Source organism: Narcine bancroftii, chromosome 2 (assembly GCF_036971445.1).
Source record: "Narcine bancroftii isolate sNarBan1 chromosome 2, sNarBan1.hap1, whole genome shotgun sequence".
In the NCBI taxonomy this organism is placed as follows: domain Eukaryota; kingdom Metazoa; phylum Chordata; class Chondrichthyes; order Torpediniformes; family Narcinidae; genus Narcine; species Narcine bancroftii.
In genome coordinates this window covers 277276173-277297095 of record NC_091470.1, presented here as the reverse complement: position 1 = coordinate 277297095, position 20923 = coordinate 277276173, and the positions used below count along the sequence as shown (strand labels likewise).

The window sequence follows — 20923 nt, the reverse complement described above, 5'->3', positions numbered from 1 at the left end:
ACCACCTGTCTCTCATGGAAAAGTTAGTGCAGAGGGATGCTCTTGGCCACGTTAGTCCCTGATACTCTGTGGGAAAGGTGGCAGTTACTGTCACATAAATTAATTTGATAGAATACAATATATAACACCATCCAACCAGCAAAGCTAATAACAAAACTTAGGGATCTGTAACTCTTGTTCATCCCTCTGCAACTAGATCCTCAATTTCCCCATCAGTCAAGCGCAATCAGTACAAATTAGCAACAACCTCCTCCTCACTGATCATCACCATGGGCATTTCAACACTGCGTGTTAGTTCCTTGCTCTATTCTCCCTAAAATTACGATTCCATAACTGGATTCAGTTCTAATACGATCTATAAATCTGCTTATGGCACCATCATTGTTGGGTGAATAACAGGAAATGATAAGGCAGATTTTAAGATGGAGAGTGAGAATCTGGTTAGGTGGTATCAGAATAACACTCTTATCCTCAAGTCGTCAAGACCAAGAAGCTTATTGTGGACTTTAAGAAGGGGAGTCCAAGAGGTCACATATGAGATTTCATTGACGGGATGGCAGTGGAGAGGATTAGTAACAAATTCCTAGGTCCATATCATAACCATCCTGGAGTCAGCACCAAGGTAGCCATGAAGAAGGCACACCGATGCCTCTACTTTTTAAGAAGTCTGCAGGGTTTTGGATAACATTAAATACCCTATTGAACTTCTGCAGGTGTACTGTGGAAAATATGCTGAATGGAAACTCCAGGAATGCTGAAGGCTGCAGAAAGCGGCAAACCTTGCTTAGACACCTAATATGATCCATGTGAGGCTGTCGACATCATCAAGAGCCCCCATTACACTGGTAACAACTTCCTCTTGCTATTCCCTTCAGCCAGAAGGTGCAGAAGCCTGAAGTCCAACACCTCCAAAGTTTTTAATCCAACAGCAATCAAGACTCTTGAAATTCCCTGTACTACTCCATCTCTAACCATAAACTACCCCAAGACCTCACAAGGATCTGTCTACACTACTAAAATGACACATATTTTTCTTGCATTAATTGCAACAGTGAATATTTATCTATCCTCTGATATTAATCATCTCTTTTTCAGTCCTGCATTTGTGGTAACTTAAATTTTTACTATTGTAGATGGTGTATCATTTGTACCTGTTTGGGTGCAACAAGAAAGAATTTATGTACACCTGTGCATTGTATTGAACATTGAATGTCTCAAAGCCTATATTTTCATACTTCCTGTCACCAGCAGTGAGATGATAAGATCTTTCACCTGCTGCCCTCGATATCTGGGGATGTGACTATCATCTTGCTTCTTCTGGAATGCATTTTCAAGGAGGCCTGCAGGGATACAGTCAAGATTCATCCCAAATGGTTGTGTTACACTGAATTCTGCTCTGTGTGCTCTCCCATGGATACACCAACTTCTAAAGGTTTTCATAAAGTGCAGGAAGAATAAATATACATAAAACAAGTTTGTCATGGTCTTCAGACCAATAAATCCAAGGACTGCAGGTAACACAGATGAGAATCCATGGCTGGGAAAGGATTAATACCAGGATCATCTTCATATCATTAATGCAATACTGGTAAATAAACCATCAGAATTTATAGACTCAAATATCCTTGAGAACATTACCACCCATGCTTGAACTTAGAAATCACTGTCTTCACTTGATGGCACACCTACCCATAGCAAAAATCCTTCTGGGGAAAATCACTTTGGGCTAAAGTTTGATTAACAATTTCATGGACTTTAGCGGAACTCTCTCAGCCACCCCTGTCCCTGAATTTTCTTCAGGCAATGCAAGGGCATAATGAAAAACCTTACCAGAAACTTCCCCCAAGACAAAGGGCAGACATAAAAGGTCTGATCATTTCATCTTGAATGGAATAAAACAAAGGTGTAACCTGTCCAGAATCCCAAAACTAGTCAGGTAATCCACACATCCTCTGCCCTGCTCTCCATCAACATTTCACAGTCTAATGTGAAATGCTACTAAACTTGAACTCATTTCTTCATTCACAGATAGAGTGCAAGGGCAGCACTTGGGTTAACTGTCCCCTTTGCACATAGCCTGAGTAGCTTTCTTTCCAAAATCTCCTGAATGCATGGTCATTTGGGACATGAGCAGAAATTTCTTCACAAGGATGGTGAAACTTTGAGCCTCCACAGTCCTCTGGAATTGAGTTTCAGTCATTGATTTCATTCAAAACAGAGACAAACTTTTGGAAGGAATATAATGTAAGTGCAGGAAGACTGTTAAGGTAGGAGATCAACCATGATAAAGGAATAGGGTTGAAGGGCTAGATGGAAAGCCTTTGCTCCTTCTGTGAAATGTCAGGCTGAAGAATTTTCTGAATGACTATTCCTCACTTCTTCCATTGTAGAATCCAGCATCTTTCATTTTACTAATGCTGTCAAATTGGTCTGTTTGCCCTTTCCTCTCCATTTTAAATTACGGGCTAACATTTGCTATCTTCTAATCTATCTGAATGATACTCAAGTCAGAGATGAACAGCACAGAAATGGGTCCAACAACCCACTGCATCCAGGCTCATCCTTTTGGTGATCTTCATTAATCCCATCTTCCTGCATTAGGTCTGTATTCTTCCAAGCCTGACCTATTTAAGTTCCTGTCTGTCTCTTAAATGCAGTGCTTATATCTAATTCCATCACCTCCTTGGTAGTAGGTTCCAGATATCAAACTAGCCAATCAATCTCTCCCCATCATCAAATCTTCCAATGCCAGCAACATCCTGGCGACACTACTTAGTAGTTCCATCTTCCACAATCTGATTTTGGAAGATAGAACTAACCAGCAATCAATTCCTTCAAAACTTTAGGATGCAGATCATCAGGTCAAGGGAATTTATCTCCAATAAACGTCAAGATTCCATTAATGGCATACGTGAAAGTATCTGTAATTATAGGAAAACATAGATAGTATAGATAAGAATTAATAAGGGAAGGTAAGGGAATAGAGAGAATAAGGAGGGAATTAAAAGAGTGACCTTTGTGACATATAAAAAGTGAAATCTTTTCTGGGGGGGGCTGGGTGGGGGAAAAGAGCGGTCACTGCAAAATCAGTTGACGCTTGCGAGTGGATTCGCAAATCCAAATGGAGAGGGGAGATGTGGTTGTCCGACAAGGGATAAAGGACAACTCAGGAGGGGAAGGGGAGATTGGGGATAAAGAAGATAGAAATAGGAGAATAAGGAAAATGTTGGATGTTGTAGGAATGTTGTCTGGTAAAGAGTTGAAAATAAGAAAACAGAAATGGAAAAGGAGGAAAGGTAATGATGGAAAAACGGAAAGAGAAGATAAACAAAATATAAAATGGCTACGCTGAACTATATGACTCTAAATATTAATGGAATACATAACCAAATTAAAAGGAAGAAACTACTAAATTTACTGAAAAAGGAAAAAATAGATATAGCATTTGTCCAAGAAACACACTTAACTGAATTGGAGCACAAGAAATTAAAGAGAGATTGGGTAGGACATGTAACAGCAGCATCGTATAATTCAAAAGCAAGAGGAGTGGCTATATTAATTAGCAAAAATGTGCCATTTAAAATAGAAGAGGAAATAATAGATCCAGCAGGGAGATATGTTATGATAAAATGTCAGATATATTCGGAGCTTTGGAATCTACTTAATATATATTCACCTAACGAAGAAGATCAAAAGTTTATGCAAGATATCTTTTTGAAGGTAGCTAATACACAAGGGAACATACTAATAGGAGGGGATTTCAATCTGAATTTGGATCCAAATATGGATAAAACGGGGAAAAAAATTAACAGGAAGAACAAAGTAACCAAATTTATAATTAAATCAATGCAAGAAATGAAACTTGTGGACATATGGAGGAAACAAAACCCAAAAGAAAAGGAATACTCATACTACTCGACTAGACATAAAACATACTCAAGGATAGACCTATTCCTGTTATCAGCCCACATTCAAGGGAGAGTTAGGAAAACGGAATATAAAGCTAGACTATTATCGGACCACTCACCCCTGTTATTGGCAATAGAGCTAGAGGACATCCCTCCAAGAATGTATAGATGGAGATTAAACCCCATGCTACTTAAAAGACAGGATTTTAGAGAATTTATTGAAAAACAATTAAAAATGTACTTTGAAGTAAATACGGAATCAGTGGAAGATAAGTTTATACTATGGGACGCAATGAAAGCATTCATTAGAGGACAAATAATAAGTTATGCAACCAAGATGAAGAAGGACTATAATCAGGAAACAGAGCAGTTGGAAAGGGAAATAATAAACATAGAAAAAAAATTAGCAAAAAAGGAAGATACAACCAAAAGAAGAGAATAGGCGGATAAAAAAATAAAATATGAAACATTACAAACATATAAGGTGGAGAAGAATATAATGAAGACAAAACAGAAATATTATGAACTAGGTGAAAAAACACACAAAATCTTAGCATGGCAGCTTAAGACAGAGCAAACTAAGAAAACGGTATTGGCAACAAGGAAAAAAGACAAACAAATTACATATAATCCAAAAGAAATTAAGGAAAACTTTAGAGCATTCTATGAACAATTATACCGAACTGAAAACGAAGGGAAAGAAGGGAAAATAGATGAATTTTTGACTAAAATTGAACTACCAAAACTACAAATAGAGGAACAAAATAAATTAACAGAACCATTTGGAACAGTAGAAATACAAGAGATAATAAAAAATTTACCAAATAATAAGACACCAGGAGAGGATGGACTCCCAATAGAATTCTACAAAACATTTAAAGATCTAATAATACCGCCCCTCCTGGATGTAATCAACCAGATCGATGAGACACAAAACTTACCAGATTCATGTAAAACAGCAATAATTACAGTGATACTAAAACAAGGGAAAGATCCACTCTCACCAGCGTCATATAGACCAATATCTCTGCTAAACACAGATTATAAGATAATAGCTAAACTATTAGCAAACAGATTAGCAGAACAGGTACCGAAAATGGTAAATTTAGACCAAACTGGATTTATCAAAAAAAGACGCACAACAGACAATATTTGTAAATTTATTAACTTAATTCATGCAGTAGAAGGAAATAAAACACCGGCAGTAGCAGTTGCTTTAGACGCAGAGAAGGCCTTCGACAGAGTAGAATGGAATTACTTGTTCAAAGTATTGCAAAAATTCAGTTTACCGGAGAAGTATATTAATTGGATTAAAGCATTATATGAGGGACCGTTAGCAAAAGTGACAGTAAATGGACATGTATCAAAGCAATTTAACTTAAGCAGGTCAACGCGGCAGGGATGCCCACTATCACCATTATTGTTTGCGCTAGCTATAGAACCACTAGCAGAATCGATAAGAATAGATAATAATATAAAAGGAATAAAAATAAAAGACAGGGAATATAAAATTAGTCTATTTGCGGATGATGTGATAGTGTACTTAACAGAACCAGAACTATCAATAAAAGAACTATATAAGAAATTGAAGGAATATGGAGAAGTGTCGGGATACAAGATAAACGTAAATAAAAGTGAAGCAATGCCTATGAATAACACGGATTTCTCAAAATTTAAGGAGGAATCCCCATTCAGATGGCAAACGCAGGCAATAAGATACCTAGGTGTGCAAATAAACAAAAATCTAGGCCAATTATATAACCTCAATTACAATCCACTAATGAAAAAATTACATGACGATTTAGAGCATTGGAAAGAGCTACCACTAACACTGATAGGAAGGATAAACTGTATTAAAATGAACATTTTTCCAAGGATACTATACTTATTTCAGGCATTGCCAATACAACTGACAGAAAAATTCTTCAAAGAGTTAAAGAAAATAATAAGGAGATTTTTATGGAGAGGGGGGAAACCGATGATAGCACTAGATAAATTAACAGAATGGTATAAACAAGGAGGCTTACAATTGCCAAACTTCAAAAATTATTATAGAGCCGCACAATTAAGGTACCTATCAGATTTTTATCAAACAAGGGAAAAACCAGACTGGACGAGACTAGAATTAGATAAAATAGGGGAAAAGATACCTGAACACATATTATATAAATGGGACGAAAAATTGGTACAACATAGAACTTCTCCAGTATTACACCATCTCCTCAATATATGGAAGAAGATTCATGTAGAAAGAAATAAAATAAATTATCAAATACCAAAACTAATATTGACGCAAAATAAGCTACTCCCTTTTACAATAGACAACCTTTCCTTTAGAAAATGGGAAAAAAAAGGGATTAAAAGAATAGAAAATTGTTTTTCAGGAAGTAGATTCTTATCCTTTGAACAAATGAGAGATAAGTACAATATAACTGGAGATACAGCACTGGCATATTACCAACTGAGATCCTACTTGAAAGATAAATTAGGAAGCAATCTGAGTTTACCAGAGGGAAGTAACCTTGAATATGTGATTACAGATACAATGTTAATCAAAAGATTTATAACAAATATGTATATCAAACTGCAAGAAAAGGAGAATGAGGAAACAAATGGTAAAACTAAACAAAAATGGGAACAAGATTTAAATATAAAGATAAAAAAGGAAACATGGGAGAAATTATGTTCTGGAACGATGAGAAATACAATAAATACGAGGCTGCGTATGATACAATATAATTGGTTACACAGACTATACATTACACCGCAGAAGTTAAATAAATGGGACCCAACAGTATCTGATAGATGTTTTCGATGTAAAAAAGAAAGGGGAACAACAATTCATGCAATCTGGACATGTGAGAGAGTAGAAAAATTTTGGGATGATCTCAATCAGATATTAAATAAAATAACAGAAAACAATATACCAAAGAATCCAGAGATCTTTCTCCTAAGTAACATAAAAAATAAAGAATTTGGAATTGACTTGGAAGATGCACAAAAAAGATTTGTCAAGATAGCCCTAGCCGTAGCAAAAAAATGTATTATGTCAACCTGGAAATTGGAAGATAATTTGAAAATACAACAATGGTATATAGAAATGAATAAATGTATTCCATTAGAAAAAATAACATATAGTTTAAGAAATAATATTGAAATATTCGAACAAGTATGGGAGCCTTACATTAAATACAATAGCGAAAACCTACCGGGAACAAACATTACCTAAGTTGATGGAAGGAGAAGAAAAGAAAAGAATGGACTCAGTAGAATTTCTGGTGTATTTTTGTTGAATGACAACATTGTCTGACTGAATTAATGCAACCTAGATTGTATACCTAAAATGGATGAGAGGGGGGGGGTGGGGGGGTGGCTTGGGAGGAGGGAGGGGGGGGGAGAAAAAGTCACTGTAAATGTGTGGAAAAGAAAAAGTGTATATCATGGCTATTGTGATTTATGGTGTGAAAAATAAAAAATTAAAAAAAAAAAAAAAAAGATTCCATTAATGTCATGTAATAAAAGACAGAGAGTCACCACTTTGTCCAGCACCTCTCACAGAAATGAAGCCCCAACAAGGAACGAACTCGTGACCCCTGATTTTCAAAACCAGTGCTCTAACAACTGGGCTAATACTATACTAATAGCCTCAGTACTAATTGTTTTAAATCTACATTCCAATTTAATCTAGACCAATAAGTTTGCACTATTTCCTGAAGGCTTTGTGTCTTTGACCACAGACAGACATAATGTATGTATTGATCAAGCAGCTTCTGGTGAGGGGAGGGGGAATGGTGGTGGTTGAGAATTATTAACAGTTCGGGTTGAGACCCTGGATCAAGGCAAGATTGAACTCCTTTGGAGAAAAGCACTTTCATTGCTGAACATGGGTTCTCATTCTTTGCCACTGCACATTATAGAATTCATCAATAAAAGATTACCTTACTCTCCATAAAATCAAACTCCACAGCACACGTGTACATCAGTGTGTCAAAGTCTTTGTAGTTGGTGAACTTGGATTTCAGTAGATTACTGATATGTGCCTGATGGTAAAGAGAAACAAAATTTACTCAGAATGAAGCACGTTTCATGCACTATCACAAGAATTGCAGGAGTCAATTTACCCACAGCAAGCTCCAACAGACTGCAATATGGTAATGACCTGGTAACTACTTTTGAAAACATGGCTGCAAAAATATCTCCCTTTGTTTTTCATAAATACAATTGCTAGATTCTTTCTTGTTCGAGCAACGCATTTGATTTAATAGTTCTTTTAAAAGTTTGCTTTGTGGATGCATTCGCCGATGTTTAGCATTGAGTGTATGAAGCAACGGAGAGATTCAGACCCACAATGAAAAGCATTGCTGTGCATAGATCATGGATTGTTTATTCAGATGAAAAAATGGAGGCAAAGAAAATAAACCTTGCATATATTTGCTCGTGACATCGTAGGCTGGAATACAAAGAATGTGGTAGGTCACATTTAACCAATCTTATAGAGTTTCTCAAGGAGGATATCAGGAACATTGATGAAGGAAAGGCTGTGGATGTTGTTTACATGGTCTCTAGTGAGGTCTTTGCAGATGATGCCGCTTTAGTTGCCCATTCAGAGCCAGCTCTTCAGCGCTTGACGTCCTGCTTTGCGGAAACTGCCAAAATGTTTGGCCTGGAAGTCAGCCTGAAGAAAACTGAGGTCCTCCATCAGCCAGCTCCCCACCATGACTACCAGCCCCCCCACATCTCCATTGGGCACACAAAACTCAAAACGGTCAACCAGTTTACCTATCTCGGCTGCACCATTTCATCAGATGCAAGGATCGACAAAGAGATAGACAACAGACTCGCCAAGGCAAATAGCGCCTTTGGAAGACTACACAAAAGAGTCTGGAAAAACAACCAACTGAAAAACCTCACAAAGATAAGCGTATACAGAGCCGTTGTCATACCCACACTCCTGTTCGGCTCCGAATCATGGGTCCTCTACCGGCACCACCTACGGCTCCTAGAACGCTTCCACCAGCGTTGTCTCCGCTCCATCCTCAACATCCATTGGAGCGCTTACAACCCTAACGTCGAAGTACTCGAGATGGCAGAGGTCGACAGCATCGAGTCCACGCTGCTGAAGATCCAGCTGCGCTGGATGGGTCACGTCTCCAGAATGGAGGACCATCGCCTTCCCAAGATCGTGTTATATGGCGAGCTCTCCACTGGCCACCGTGACAGAGGTGCACCAAAGAAAAGGTACAAGGACTGCCTAAAGAAATCTCTTGGTGCCTGCCACATTGACCACCGCCAGTGGGCTGATAACGCCTCAAACCGTGCATCTTGGCGCCTCACATTTTGGCGGGCAGCAACCTCCTTTGAAGAAGACCGCAGAGCCCACCTCACTGACAAAAGGCAAAGGAGGAAAAACCCAACACCCAACCCCAACCAACCAATTTTCCCTTGCAACCGCTGCAATCGTGTCTGCCTGTCCCGCATCGGACTTGTCAGCCACAAACGAGCCTGCAGCTGACGTGGACTTTTTACCCCCTCCATAAATCTTCGTCCGCGAAGCCAAGCCAAAGAAAAGAGTGAGGTCTTTGATGAGGTCCCACATGGAAGGTTAGTCAGGAAGGTTCAGAAGCTCAGTATTCATGGTGAGGTAGTAAACTGGATTTGACATTGGCTAGAGAGGAGAAGCTAGAGAGTGGTGGCGTTAATGGTGGGCCTCAGGCAACGTCATCTAGACCAGTCACGTTAGAGCAGAGAATAGTAATTTCTTTTCCTTTAATGTTTAGTGTGTGGAGGAGGTGGAGTTGGATGGTGTGTGGAGGAGGTGGAGTTGGATGGTGTGTGGAGGAGGTGGAGTTGGATGGTGTGTGGAGGAGGTGGAGTTGGATGGTGTGTTGAGGAGGTGGAGTTGGATGGTGTGTTGAGGAGGTGGAGTTGGATGGTGTGTTGAGGAGGTGGAGTTGGATGAACTCAGAATCATCTGGGAGTCTGAGAGCAGAATAGGTAGCAGTTATAGTGATGTGGTCACAACCAAGGTGCAGAGTGCAGGTACTTGGGTGACCACCAGGGAAAGATAAAGGGTGGAGGAAGACAGTGCAGAAATCCTCTGTGGACATTCCTCTCAGTAAACATATAAACCACTCTGGATCCTGCTAGGACAGATCCACAGTTCCAGTAATTGGGACAAGGCTAATTTTGATGACATTAAGACAACTTTAAAAGAGCGATTGGAAAAGAATTCTTGAGGATAAAGGGATGCAAGACAAGTGAGAAGTTTTTGTTAAAAAGAGAGATAGGGAGAGTTGAGGGACAGCATGTTCCTGATAGTGAAGGGGAAAGCTAATTACAGAAACCTGGATGACCAGAGATGTTGAGACTCTAGTCAAGAAAATGGAAGCCTGTGTCACTTACAGACAGGTAGGATCAAGCGAGTCCTCAGAAGAACACAAGAGATGTAGGAGTTCACTTAAGAGGAAAATCAGGAGGGCTCTAATGGACAAGGTTAGGGAGAATCCTAATAGAGTTTAAGCATATTAAGGGCAAAAAAGTAACAAGAGAAATAGGATTGCTTAAAGATCAACAAGCTCATCTATATGTGGAACTATAGAAAATGGGCGAAATCCAAAATGAGTATTTCTTATCTGTTAAAACAGAAAGGCAGATAAATCCCAGTACCTGAACAAGTGTATTCTAGGACATTGTGGGAAGCTAGTGAAGAAATGGCAGAGATATTTGCATCATTAAGCAGGGGCGAGGTGTCAGAGACTGGAGGATGATGAATCCTGTGCCTTTATTTGAAAAAGGCTACAAGGACAAACCTTGGACCTACAGGACAGTGAGCTTAATGTCAATCATGGGTTAGTTACTGGAGGGATTCTGGGGGCCAAGATCTACATGCATTTAAAAGGCAAGGACTGATTAGGGAGAGTCAGGATAGCTTTGTGTGTGAGATGGTGCCTCAACAAGCAATTGATTTTTTTTTGAAAAGATGAGCAAGAGGATTGATCAGGGCAGGGCAGTAGACATTGTCTATATGCTCTTCAGGTATAACTGTGACAAGATCCACACGGTTGGCTGATCCAGAAGGCAAGGTTACAAGGGATTCATCATGAGCCTGCCAATTAGATACAGAATTGGCTTGAAGTAGAAGTTAGAGGGTGATAGTTGAGGGGTTATTCAGATTTGAGATCTGTGAGCAAAGGTGTGCCATAGGGTTTGATGCTGGGTATTGCTCTGTCATCTATATTAACAACTTAGATAACAATGTAGTTCACGTGGTTAGCAATTTGGTAGAGACGACAGAGAAGAAAGTTATCTGATAATACAGCAGGACTAGATGAACTAAGAAAGTGGGGCAAGAATGGCAGAAGGAATGCAACTCAGATACATGATACATGTGAAGGTGCTCCACTTTGATAGTTTAAATCAAGGCAGGACTTGCACAGTGAATGGTCAGGGTCTAGAGAGTGTTGTCGAACAGAGGATTGTTGTACAGGTATATTAATTCTATGAAAGTAGCCACACAAGTAGAGAGGGTGGTCGTTTGGCATGCTTGTCTTCATTAGCAGAGCACAGAGTTCAGTATGAGAGCGATCACATTACAACTGTACATTGGTGAGACCACTCACGATGTTTTGTGTGCAATTCTGACCTCTGATTTGCAGATGCCATGAATGATGGAGGTATCGTGGATAGTGAAGAAGGCTGTCGTAGGTTACAATAGGTTAGAGTCAGGATGCATAGTTGGGAAGAGAAGTGGCAAATGCAGTTCCATCCGGATAAGTGTGAAGTGATACACTTTGGAAGATCGAATTTGAAGGTGGAAGACATGGTAAATGGCAAGATTCTTAACAATGTGGAAGAACCGAGGGACTTGGGGTCCAAATCCATAGGTCTCTCAAGGTTGACGCACATATTCTTAGGGTAGTTTACAAGGTTTATGGTATGCTGGCCTTCATTAGCTGGAATTCAAGAGCTCTATATAACTCTGGTTAGATCACACCTGCATTATTGTGTATAGTCTGGTAGCCTCATCAAAGCTTCCAAATCCATCCTATAAAGAGGGTGCAGAGGATGTTTCCTTGATTGGAGAATATGTCTTATGAGTCAAGGTTAACAGAACTAGGGCTTTTTATCTTTGGAGTGAAGAAGAATGAGTGGTAACTTAATAAAGATCTATAAGATTATGAGAAGCATAAATAAGGTGGACTGTCTGCACCTTTTTCCCCAGGTTGACAGTACCAAATACCACAGGAGTTTAGGGTGAGGGAAGGAAAGTTTATGGGAGATGTCAGGGGCACATTTTTTTCTTTTGCACAGAGTATGGGTGCCTGGAATGCATTGCCAGGTATGGTGGGGGGAGGCTGTTACAATAGGGACATTGAAAAGTTTCTTAAGACACGCAGATGGATGCAATAAAAATAGAGAGTTATGGGTGTGAGGTAGGGAAGGTTTAGATTGTTAAGTAGGTTTATATAGGTTGGCACAACATCGTGGGCCAAAGGGCCTGTACTGTGGTCTACTGTTTTATGTTCTCATCAAGATGTCACCAAGATGGAGAAATTACAGAGAAAAATCACTGGGACTTGAATTATTAGGAGAAATTGGAAAGGTTGGGACTTCTATATCTGGAACACAGAATCATGAGGGTCATATAAAAAGTAAATAGTCATGGTCTTTTTCCCCCTAAGGTAAGTGAAATCTATAAGGCAGAGATTTAAGGTGAGCTACGAAAGATTTAAAAAGACCCTAAAGGGCAACTTTTTCCCATATGGAGGGTGGTGGGTACGTGGAACGAGCTGTGCCTAGAAATGTTACAAATGAAACATTCAAGAGACATTTACATAGATATACGGATAGGAAAGAATCAGAGGGGATATGGCCAGATAAAGGCAAATGGGACTAGCTTGGAAAGACAGCTTGGTTAGTGTGGACAATTTGGGCTGACCAGACCTTTTCTGTGCTGTAAAGCTCTGAGTCTACAACTCTGAAGTGCCAAATGAACAAGTTTCTGTACACCTCTCAACAAGGACATGCCCAGAATTCAAGTACACCACAGAGAGAGACTGTGACATCAACTTGGATAACATAAAGCATTCTCAATAGTTACTCCAAACTGTAGTACCACACAAAACTCAAATCAGTACATTACTGGGTAATCAGAATTGTAAACCACAACCATTTATTTTTGCAAATTTTAGTTAATTCCCTTCATAATGTGGATACTTACATCGTCTGTAACTCCTAATAATCTAGAAGCAACAAACTTTAGGACTATGGTTCCAACAAGCCAAACGGCTCCTTTAACTATCTGCAAAAGATTCACAAATACTGAAAAGTTTATATTTGTATAACTGCACTCTATACATTATAAATAAATTGACACGCATTGCAAATTCCAGCACAACCTTCATACTTGTTAAATTACATTTTACAATATGAAGGTGAAAATTTTTAAAAGGGAAATAAGTCAAAAGTATGTTTGTAATTATTAAAATATTCAATTACTTATTTTCAAAATTCAAAATCAATCTGTAAAACAGATGTAACCCAACAGGTCTGAAATTCCAAGTCTTTCCAGTTTGAATGGGATGTCCTGTACATCACAGTAAAACAGGAAGTGTCCAATCCTCCTGCCTGTTCGGCTAAGACCGAAGCAGTGGTTGATCTCATTATTATTCTATATCCTATGCATCACTCAGACCTTTGATTATCAGAATCCATTAACATCAAATTGAAAAGAACCACAATATGAATTGCAATTTGTGGGAGAATTCAAAACCTCAACCGACTTTCAAATACAAATGTTTCCCAATGTTTACATCAGAAACCCTAAATATTAATAGCCCTATAATCACCCAATTCAATGTTCCACTTCCAGCATCAACAGTTTATTATTCCATCCTAAATTTCATTCAATGATTTGAAGTTCTGAACATTGCCTCAAAAATTCAACTGAATTTCCATTCAGTCCCAAGATTGTGTCATAATTTGTGAAATTATTAGATGATCTATAACCAAACTCTGTTAAACTGGTCTAAAACCTAGTTCTGATGAAGTTTGTGAACCTAAAACACTAATCTCATTCCTTCCTTGAAAAATGCTCTCTGGTCTGCTCAGCATTTCTTCTATGTAAGAAAATATACAAGTTAATCCTTGAATTCCAGGTTACAGACTAATAAAATTATGCTGCATTGCCTCAGAGTACAACATAACTTCCCAAGAGAGAAAATGTTTTGGATGCCATAAATTTTAAATAAGTAAATATAATTGTGAAAGCACTCAGAAGACAATGAGAAACTTATGCTAGAAGGAGCCATAATTTGCCAAAGGGTGCAACTGAAGAGCAGATCATTTGCATGGGAGGAGTGATCCTTTGGGAATGCTGGAAGGGGAAGGGACACTGGTGCTGGCATCACAAGAGGGATGCAAGTGTAGATATTTGTTTGAATGTAAAGACAGCCAAGGAGAAAGACTGGATTGTGGTTCTGGGAAGGAGGGGAAACGTGAAGGCAGAATTGCATGAAATGAAATAGAAGTAGGTGAGAGCTTTAGAAACCATCCTAAGGAATCCTTAGTTGAAGAGAAAGCATTTAGAAGCAATCAAAGATGGTCATCATCTCTGGGCTACAAGTACTGCAGGATCAGTGCAGAGGCAGTGGCAAGAAGTTCCAAGAACTTGACTGCCAATTCAGAGAGAATTACTTTAATGGCCATGGCAGACTAGCAAGGACACATTGATACATATGCATTGTATTAAGGACCCTGGCTCTGCATCGTTATGACTCTTACCCCATTCTTTCATGGGGGCTACATTGGGTGTCCAGAACTGCAGGACATCCCAAGCTTGACAGCAAAGGGTCCCATTGCTGATCTCAAGAGAAGCAGTGTAGAATGCAGTTACCTCCTGCTTACTTAAAATTCACACTAAGCAGATACCCAAGAACCACAGTAGATGATGGGTCTGCCACCTTTCAATCTTTCACCTTGGGATATGCAAAGTAAAGCATAAGCTATGTCAGATGTGGACTGACAGTGAACATCCCTTATTTAACCTATTTAAAAGCAACAATCCATACCATGAGAGCATGGTGTCAATTCTACACCAAGTTACACATGAGCTTTGGTCACCCGGAAGCAAAAGACCCAAAGGCATTGTGGTCCAATTAGGATAAACTCATATCATTTAGGTCTGAGATTCCTGTCCCAACCAATTACATCTTTAAATATGTGATGAAACGTCTAATGATTCCTGGCCTTTCCAATATAGAAAAAAAAACCATTTGGAACAGGCAGAATAATAAATCAAAAACAAATCAAATATGGCACATCCAAGGAAGTTGGTATCTAAAACAAGAAATCTGATGTATATTTTGCTCACGCATCTATAATTTTAACCACTTTATCCATTCACTTTGTTTGGCATCAAAACTGTAGTTCTTGTATGGAATTAGATATACACACTAACTTACTGGGCTTCAAGCCTGAAATGGAAGTAGAATATCCAAACATTGGAGGAAAACATTCCAATCACTGACATCATCCCCATCGTGTCGACCCTGGGCAGGATCTACGCTGGGCAGCTTTGCTGATGACTGGTATCAAATACATGGGATAAGTCTGTGAACTTGAGAGATATCCCAATGACAAACGTACAAGGGAAAGGATATCACGTCTACATGCTGGGAAACCTACTCTGGTCCCTTAAAAGAGCGTAACCCAACAGGGATGGAAAGGTAATTAGGTTTTGTACCATCAGCAGAGCCTCTGATGCACTATCAGACTACAGAGAACTGGAACATTAAAGCAAAATGCCTCAATAGAAACAGATCCACCAGCCACATGAAATAAATGTCCGGCAGCCACCACAGCAACCGTGCCTGTAACCACATCCAATATACAAGTTCTGAACCTGTCATCTAAAATGGAAACAGCCCTGCAGCTCCCCCAACCTGAACCTGAACTTACGTCACAATATTTACCCAGTCCACGTCGAGTTTTCAATTTTCTCCAGTGATAGAAACAGCATTCATTCAGTTGCCAACATAAGCAGGTCAAAGTCCCACCGTCAGGTATCCACGTGTACAAGTTCGTGTCACTTCATCGAGTGGTGCTACAAGCAGGGCCACATCTTCAACCCAAAAGTTTCAAGTCTATGAAGTTGCAGACTGTATTGCTACACATTCATGCATTTTATAAAATTAAGTCACACATGGTTTAAAAAAAGTACAACCTACCCATGAACTCAGAACATGCTGTGGCCAATATGGTGAAATATGCGTTTTCAAGGTGACCATTCCCTAAATGGAAAGAAAAAACATTCTCAGTAGAATCACAGGCACTGGTTACTGAATGATAACTTTTAGTTTTAATTCTGTGTCGATGGGTTAGAAATGTCAAGACCATCTTGCAATTTGATGCTTTACTATTGATAATTTATGTTTTTCTAATCCTGAATACTTGGAAGCTTCTTTATTGTAGCCCTCCCTCACATCTCCAATCTGCATTCTAAAGCACAAGTCTGTACAGATGATGTTTACTGAACCCAGTCCTTTCCGCCAGCACATCCTTTCCCACTTAACTTCAATCGTCACCCAGATACATTATGAACAAAGTTTCACTTTATTTCTGAACAAATTATCATCTACTTTTTCATTATTTTTCTTACGAACATATACATTCCATTTAAACTACAAACTGGATCTGAGGTGGGAGATCCCAGTGCAAAATAAATACACAAACTGGACGTTTCGCAGAATGATTACAGACTCCTAGTATTGTATGCAAAGCCTCATTCCTCTGTTGATAAAACCCCACTTCCTGATGAATCTGGGGCTGTATTATTCCATGCAAAATCATTAAAAGTATCAACACCATGATGCTCTTGAAGGATGACACAAATTATTTCTACCTCTGTACACTATTTTGAAGCAACTGTGTATTTTGCTGGAACATATTGATTAATGTTCTTGGCACCACACAGAGCAATGGGGAAATTTAAGAATAAAGCCATTTATTTTTAATCATGAATGATCTAATCATGAATGTTGGCTTCACTGGGTCACCGGTACTGCTCTTCTTTCCCCTCTTGGACACAAGCTTGGATCACAAAAAGTGATATTGCCAAACAATCCTCTAATAATGGACACGTTTGCTGATTCTCTGTTTCATAAGGAGCTCAAGATTGGGTTGGATAACACAAATCCTTCAAGGAAGGGGCAATGTGATAATTCAAGAGAGGAGCACTGGAATGGGGAGACCCATTCCCTTCTGGGTCCAAACCAGGAAATAGAAGGGAAACAAAAAACAGCCAAATTTACTTCCTATCATTTGCATCCTTTCTCTCGGTCAGGTTTAGAAAGGCTTTTGCTCTCCATTCCAAAGAGCTGGTCTGTGACACAAACACATCACAGCACAAGATAAGTGGGGAGGCAGGGTACATGGGAAGAAATGCTTGACAGCTCTGTAGAAAGATGAGACACTAACCTTCTGCTCAGTAGCATGACTGTTACACATTCAGACCAAAAAAAGAAAAGGGCTATGGAGCACAATTTTAAAAAATTATTTAAAGACTGAAGTTCCATTGGGCCAGATCTACTTACACATACAACAGCCAGAGAAGCAGCATAATAGGAGCTTAACAGCATGGCATTTCCAAACATCAGCACAAAACAAATCAACAGGGAAATCTGTGGACCGCAAAAGAAAAAAAGGTAAATTGTGGGAGACCAATAGCCTCACACTCTTCCCACTGTCTCAATCCAAAAGACAACTAAACACAGCCCTGACCATCACACACACAACTAATAGAATTGTTACTGCACAGGAAGCCATTCAGACCAATGTCTATGCTGGCTCCCAGTACTATAGTGTCATCCCTCTGCTCTTTCTCCATTCCTCTGCAGAGTATTCTGTTTTAAACCTCCATCCACATAAAGAGACCATTTTATGTATCCTTACAGGCAGTGAGTTCCAGACACCAACTATGCTGGATAAAGATATCCCTCACAACAACTTGCATCTTTAGCAATGGGTAGCCCGTGGTCCTTGAACAACCACTCATATTAACAGATTTTCCTTGATCAAGACTGGGTGATGATGCCATGAAACATTTCCAAATAAGTAAGGTGTGTGACCTGGAAGGGAAACTGTAGGTAATGGAATTCCCATGCACTATTCTCTTTTGGTACTACATTTTCATATCTCTTGGTGCTATATTCTCATCATAATCTTAAACAAAGATAACATAAACAGATTACCCAGAAGCAAACCCAGCAGCAAACCACTGGACATAGGCTTCCACTTCCCTAATTCCTACCATCAAGCCAATTTATGATATTTAAAACAAGGTTGAATTGATTTTTTTTGAAGCAGGGAAATTAAGGGAGATAGGGAAAAGGCAGGTCAGTGGAGATGAGCCTATCATCAGATCAGCCATATCTCAATGAAAGGTGGAGCAGGCTCATTGGGCTGGATGGCCTTCTCTTGCTCCTATTTCTTATGTTCTTATATTACTTATTTGACCAGTTGGCACCTCACACTAGTCCCATGTTTCTCACCTTCTAGACTAGATATCAGCCTCAATCCCAGGAGAATGATTACTCCTTTTCGTTTCGACCAACTACACCTGTCTCACTTCCATGCCTGTCAAACCAGCCTGGCTTTGTGTAATCTGCTACCATTATCCTCATTGTTAACTATATTTTAAACTGTGGCAGCTGTAAATTTGGAAACATTACACCTATGCCATTAATTCATTCACATTTATAAAACAACAGCAATGCCAATGCACTGCCCCTGTAACAACTGCCTACTGCATTCCAGGCTGAAAAACATTCAACATTATTCTCTACTTTCAGACTCAAAGCAATTTCCTAACTCTGCTACTCTGGATTCTTTCATCCATGAGTTTCCATTTTGCTAATTCCCACTTTATGTCACTTTATTACAGGCATAGACAATGTTTAATGAATGAATGGACAAATTAGCAGGAGTAGGCTAAGCCCTCAAGCCTCTACAGCTATTAATAAAACCATGGGTGATGTGATGGACTTTCAATTTACCCATGATAACCTTTGACTCACTTGTTAATCAAAAATTCATCTACCTTTCCCTTACAAGTAAACCTGACTCTGCTTCCACCATCCTTTGAGGAAGAGAATTCCAATGACTATTACCTAACAATGCCTTGTAAAACAATTGTGTACGGCCCAGAGGAGCCCAAAACCCAGCAGCAATAGAAATTCACCAAGACAAATGGTTAAAGAAGTTACTTTTAATTTCATTTAACTTACTACTATTAACTTAACCCCCTTCTAATTCTAACCACACGTGTATGTAATGTGTATGCAAGTTCAGAAAAGTTCTTTGGTTCACAGTCCAATCTCACTTCTCACTCCTCCAAGTTTACTGGTACAGGTACACCATTCTTTATCCGGAGATCTAAAATCCAGAAAGCTACAAATCCGGCAAGTGGGGAGAGAGATGGCAGAGTGAGTTGGGCAGGCGAGGGGGAGAAACCAGCAAGGCAAGTCAGCGGGCGAGTGACCAAGACTGGCAGCATGAGTCGGACGGGCGAGGGAGACGGCAGCACAATTTGGGCTTAAATCTGGCTTTCCGAAATTTGGAAAAATCCGAAATTCAGAACACACTGTCCCTCAAGGGTTCCGGATAAAGGATTGTGTACCTGTACATTTATGAATCTTCACCAGGCTTTGGTGCTTGAAAGGTAAATGGTTACTCCTCAAGAAGGTTCTTTTTGGTTTTCAGAGAGATTTGTTGCTCGTTGGACATACACAACTGATTCCTTCCGATCAGCAACTTCAGTGTCTTGCTGAAGAAACTTGCCCCATCAGGGTTTTCCAGATGATAACTTCCTTCTTTCAGGTCACCAAAGTTCCTTTTCTGTTTCTCTCATCTCAGGTGAAACATTATACAGCCAACCATCTCCTCTTGAATGAGCCAAAAGGGCTTTGAACAGGCTGAACTAAGAACTCACAACCTGAATTCAAAATGGGGTTTTTCCACAAGCTTGCCAGCTTGTCATGTTCCAGTTCCATCTGCTGCTGCTGAACTGTAGAAATTAATTCTCTCTCTCTCTCTCTCTCTCTCTCTCTCAGAAAAAAACATGACCCTCTTATAAAAGCAAACTGCATTCAGACAGACTGCGGCACCAGATCCAATCTTCCGAGTCCATTCATCTGTTGCTTTCCAAAACAATAATCCATTACTTCACAGCATCAGTCCAATTAACACCTACTTGTGAAGTCTCTATAGGCATTCTTCAAAGTTTTTGCAAAGGCACTTGGAGCCTGAACTGTCTGGCAAGAGCCCAAACTCTTGCATTTTAAATGATATGTTTTGAAGTGTTTGTATGTTTATGACCTACACTTAAAAAAACCTCCACAATACATCTCCTTCAAAACATATCTATATACAATGCAAAGTATAACATAATCAGTCACAATTGCATTTAATTTCTAGATTCTCTCATAAGAGGAACCAGCCTCTCCACACCCACCTACCAAGTTTCTTGAATAACTTGCATGTTTCAATCAAGTCCCCTCTTATTTTTCTACATAATTCCTATGTGCTAAAGGACTACATCTTTCAAGATGTAGAGTACGAGCCTGTGCCCCAAAATACCAATTAACCTACAATCCCCAAACGTTTTTGAAGGGTGGAAGGAAACCAGAGCACCTGGAAGACACCCACGCAGACTCCGAGAGAATGTAGAAATTCTTTGCAGACAGCAGGTTTCAAACCCAGGTCACCTATAATAGCGCTCTGCTAACCACTGTGCTAACGACATCATCCCAATGCCAGTGGCTCCAACATTTCCTGAAGGGGCACTTAGGGATAAACTTGAATGAATAAGGAACACAGATCATTTTACCATGTGAGCGTATACAATGTCCAGCAGTTTACAGGCATCAATGTAACCTACAACATATGTTGCAAACAGCGACGCCACCTGGGGACAAAAATAAAAGAAAAATTTTAGTATGACAGATCAACAGAAGGAA

The 20923-nt window shown here is 39.4% G+C and overlaps 1 protein-coding gene across 2 annotated transcripts in view; it reads right to left on the bottom strand.

Annotated features, from left to right (window-relative positions):
- The window catches only part of dpy19l1l (dpy-19-like 1, like (H. sapiens)), a 110054-nt gene that overhangs the window by 29641 nt on the left and 59490 nt on the right, over positions 1–20923 (bottom strand). For both annotated transcript variants that reach the window (XM_069921029.1, XM_069921028.1), the window contains exons 10-14: positions 20794–20871; positions 17501–17587; positions 16136–16198; positions 13129–13209; positions 7847–7948 (exon numbers count right to left, since the gene is read on the bottom strand). In XM_069921029.1, coding sequence (XP_069777130.1) covers positions 7847–7948; positions 13129–13209; positions 16136–16198; positions 17501–17587; positions 20794–20871 — 411 coding nt within the window. The remainder of the gene's footprint in view (positions 1–7846; positions 7949–13128; positions 13210–16135; positions 16199–17500; positions 17588–20793; positions 20872–20923) is intronic.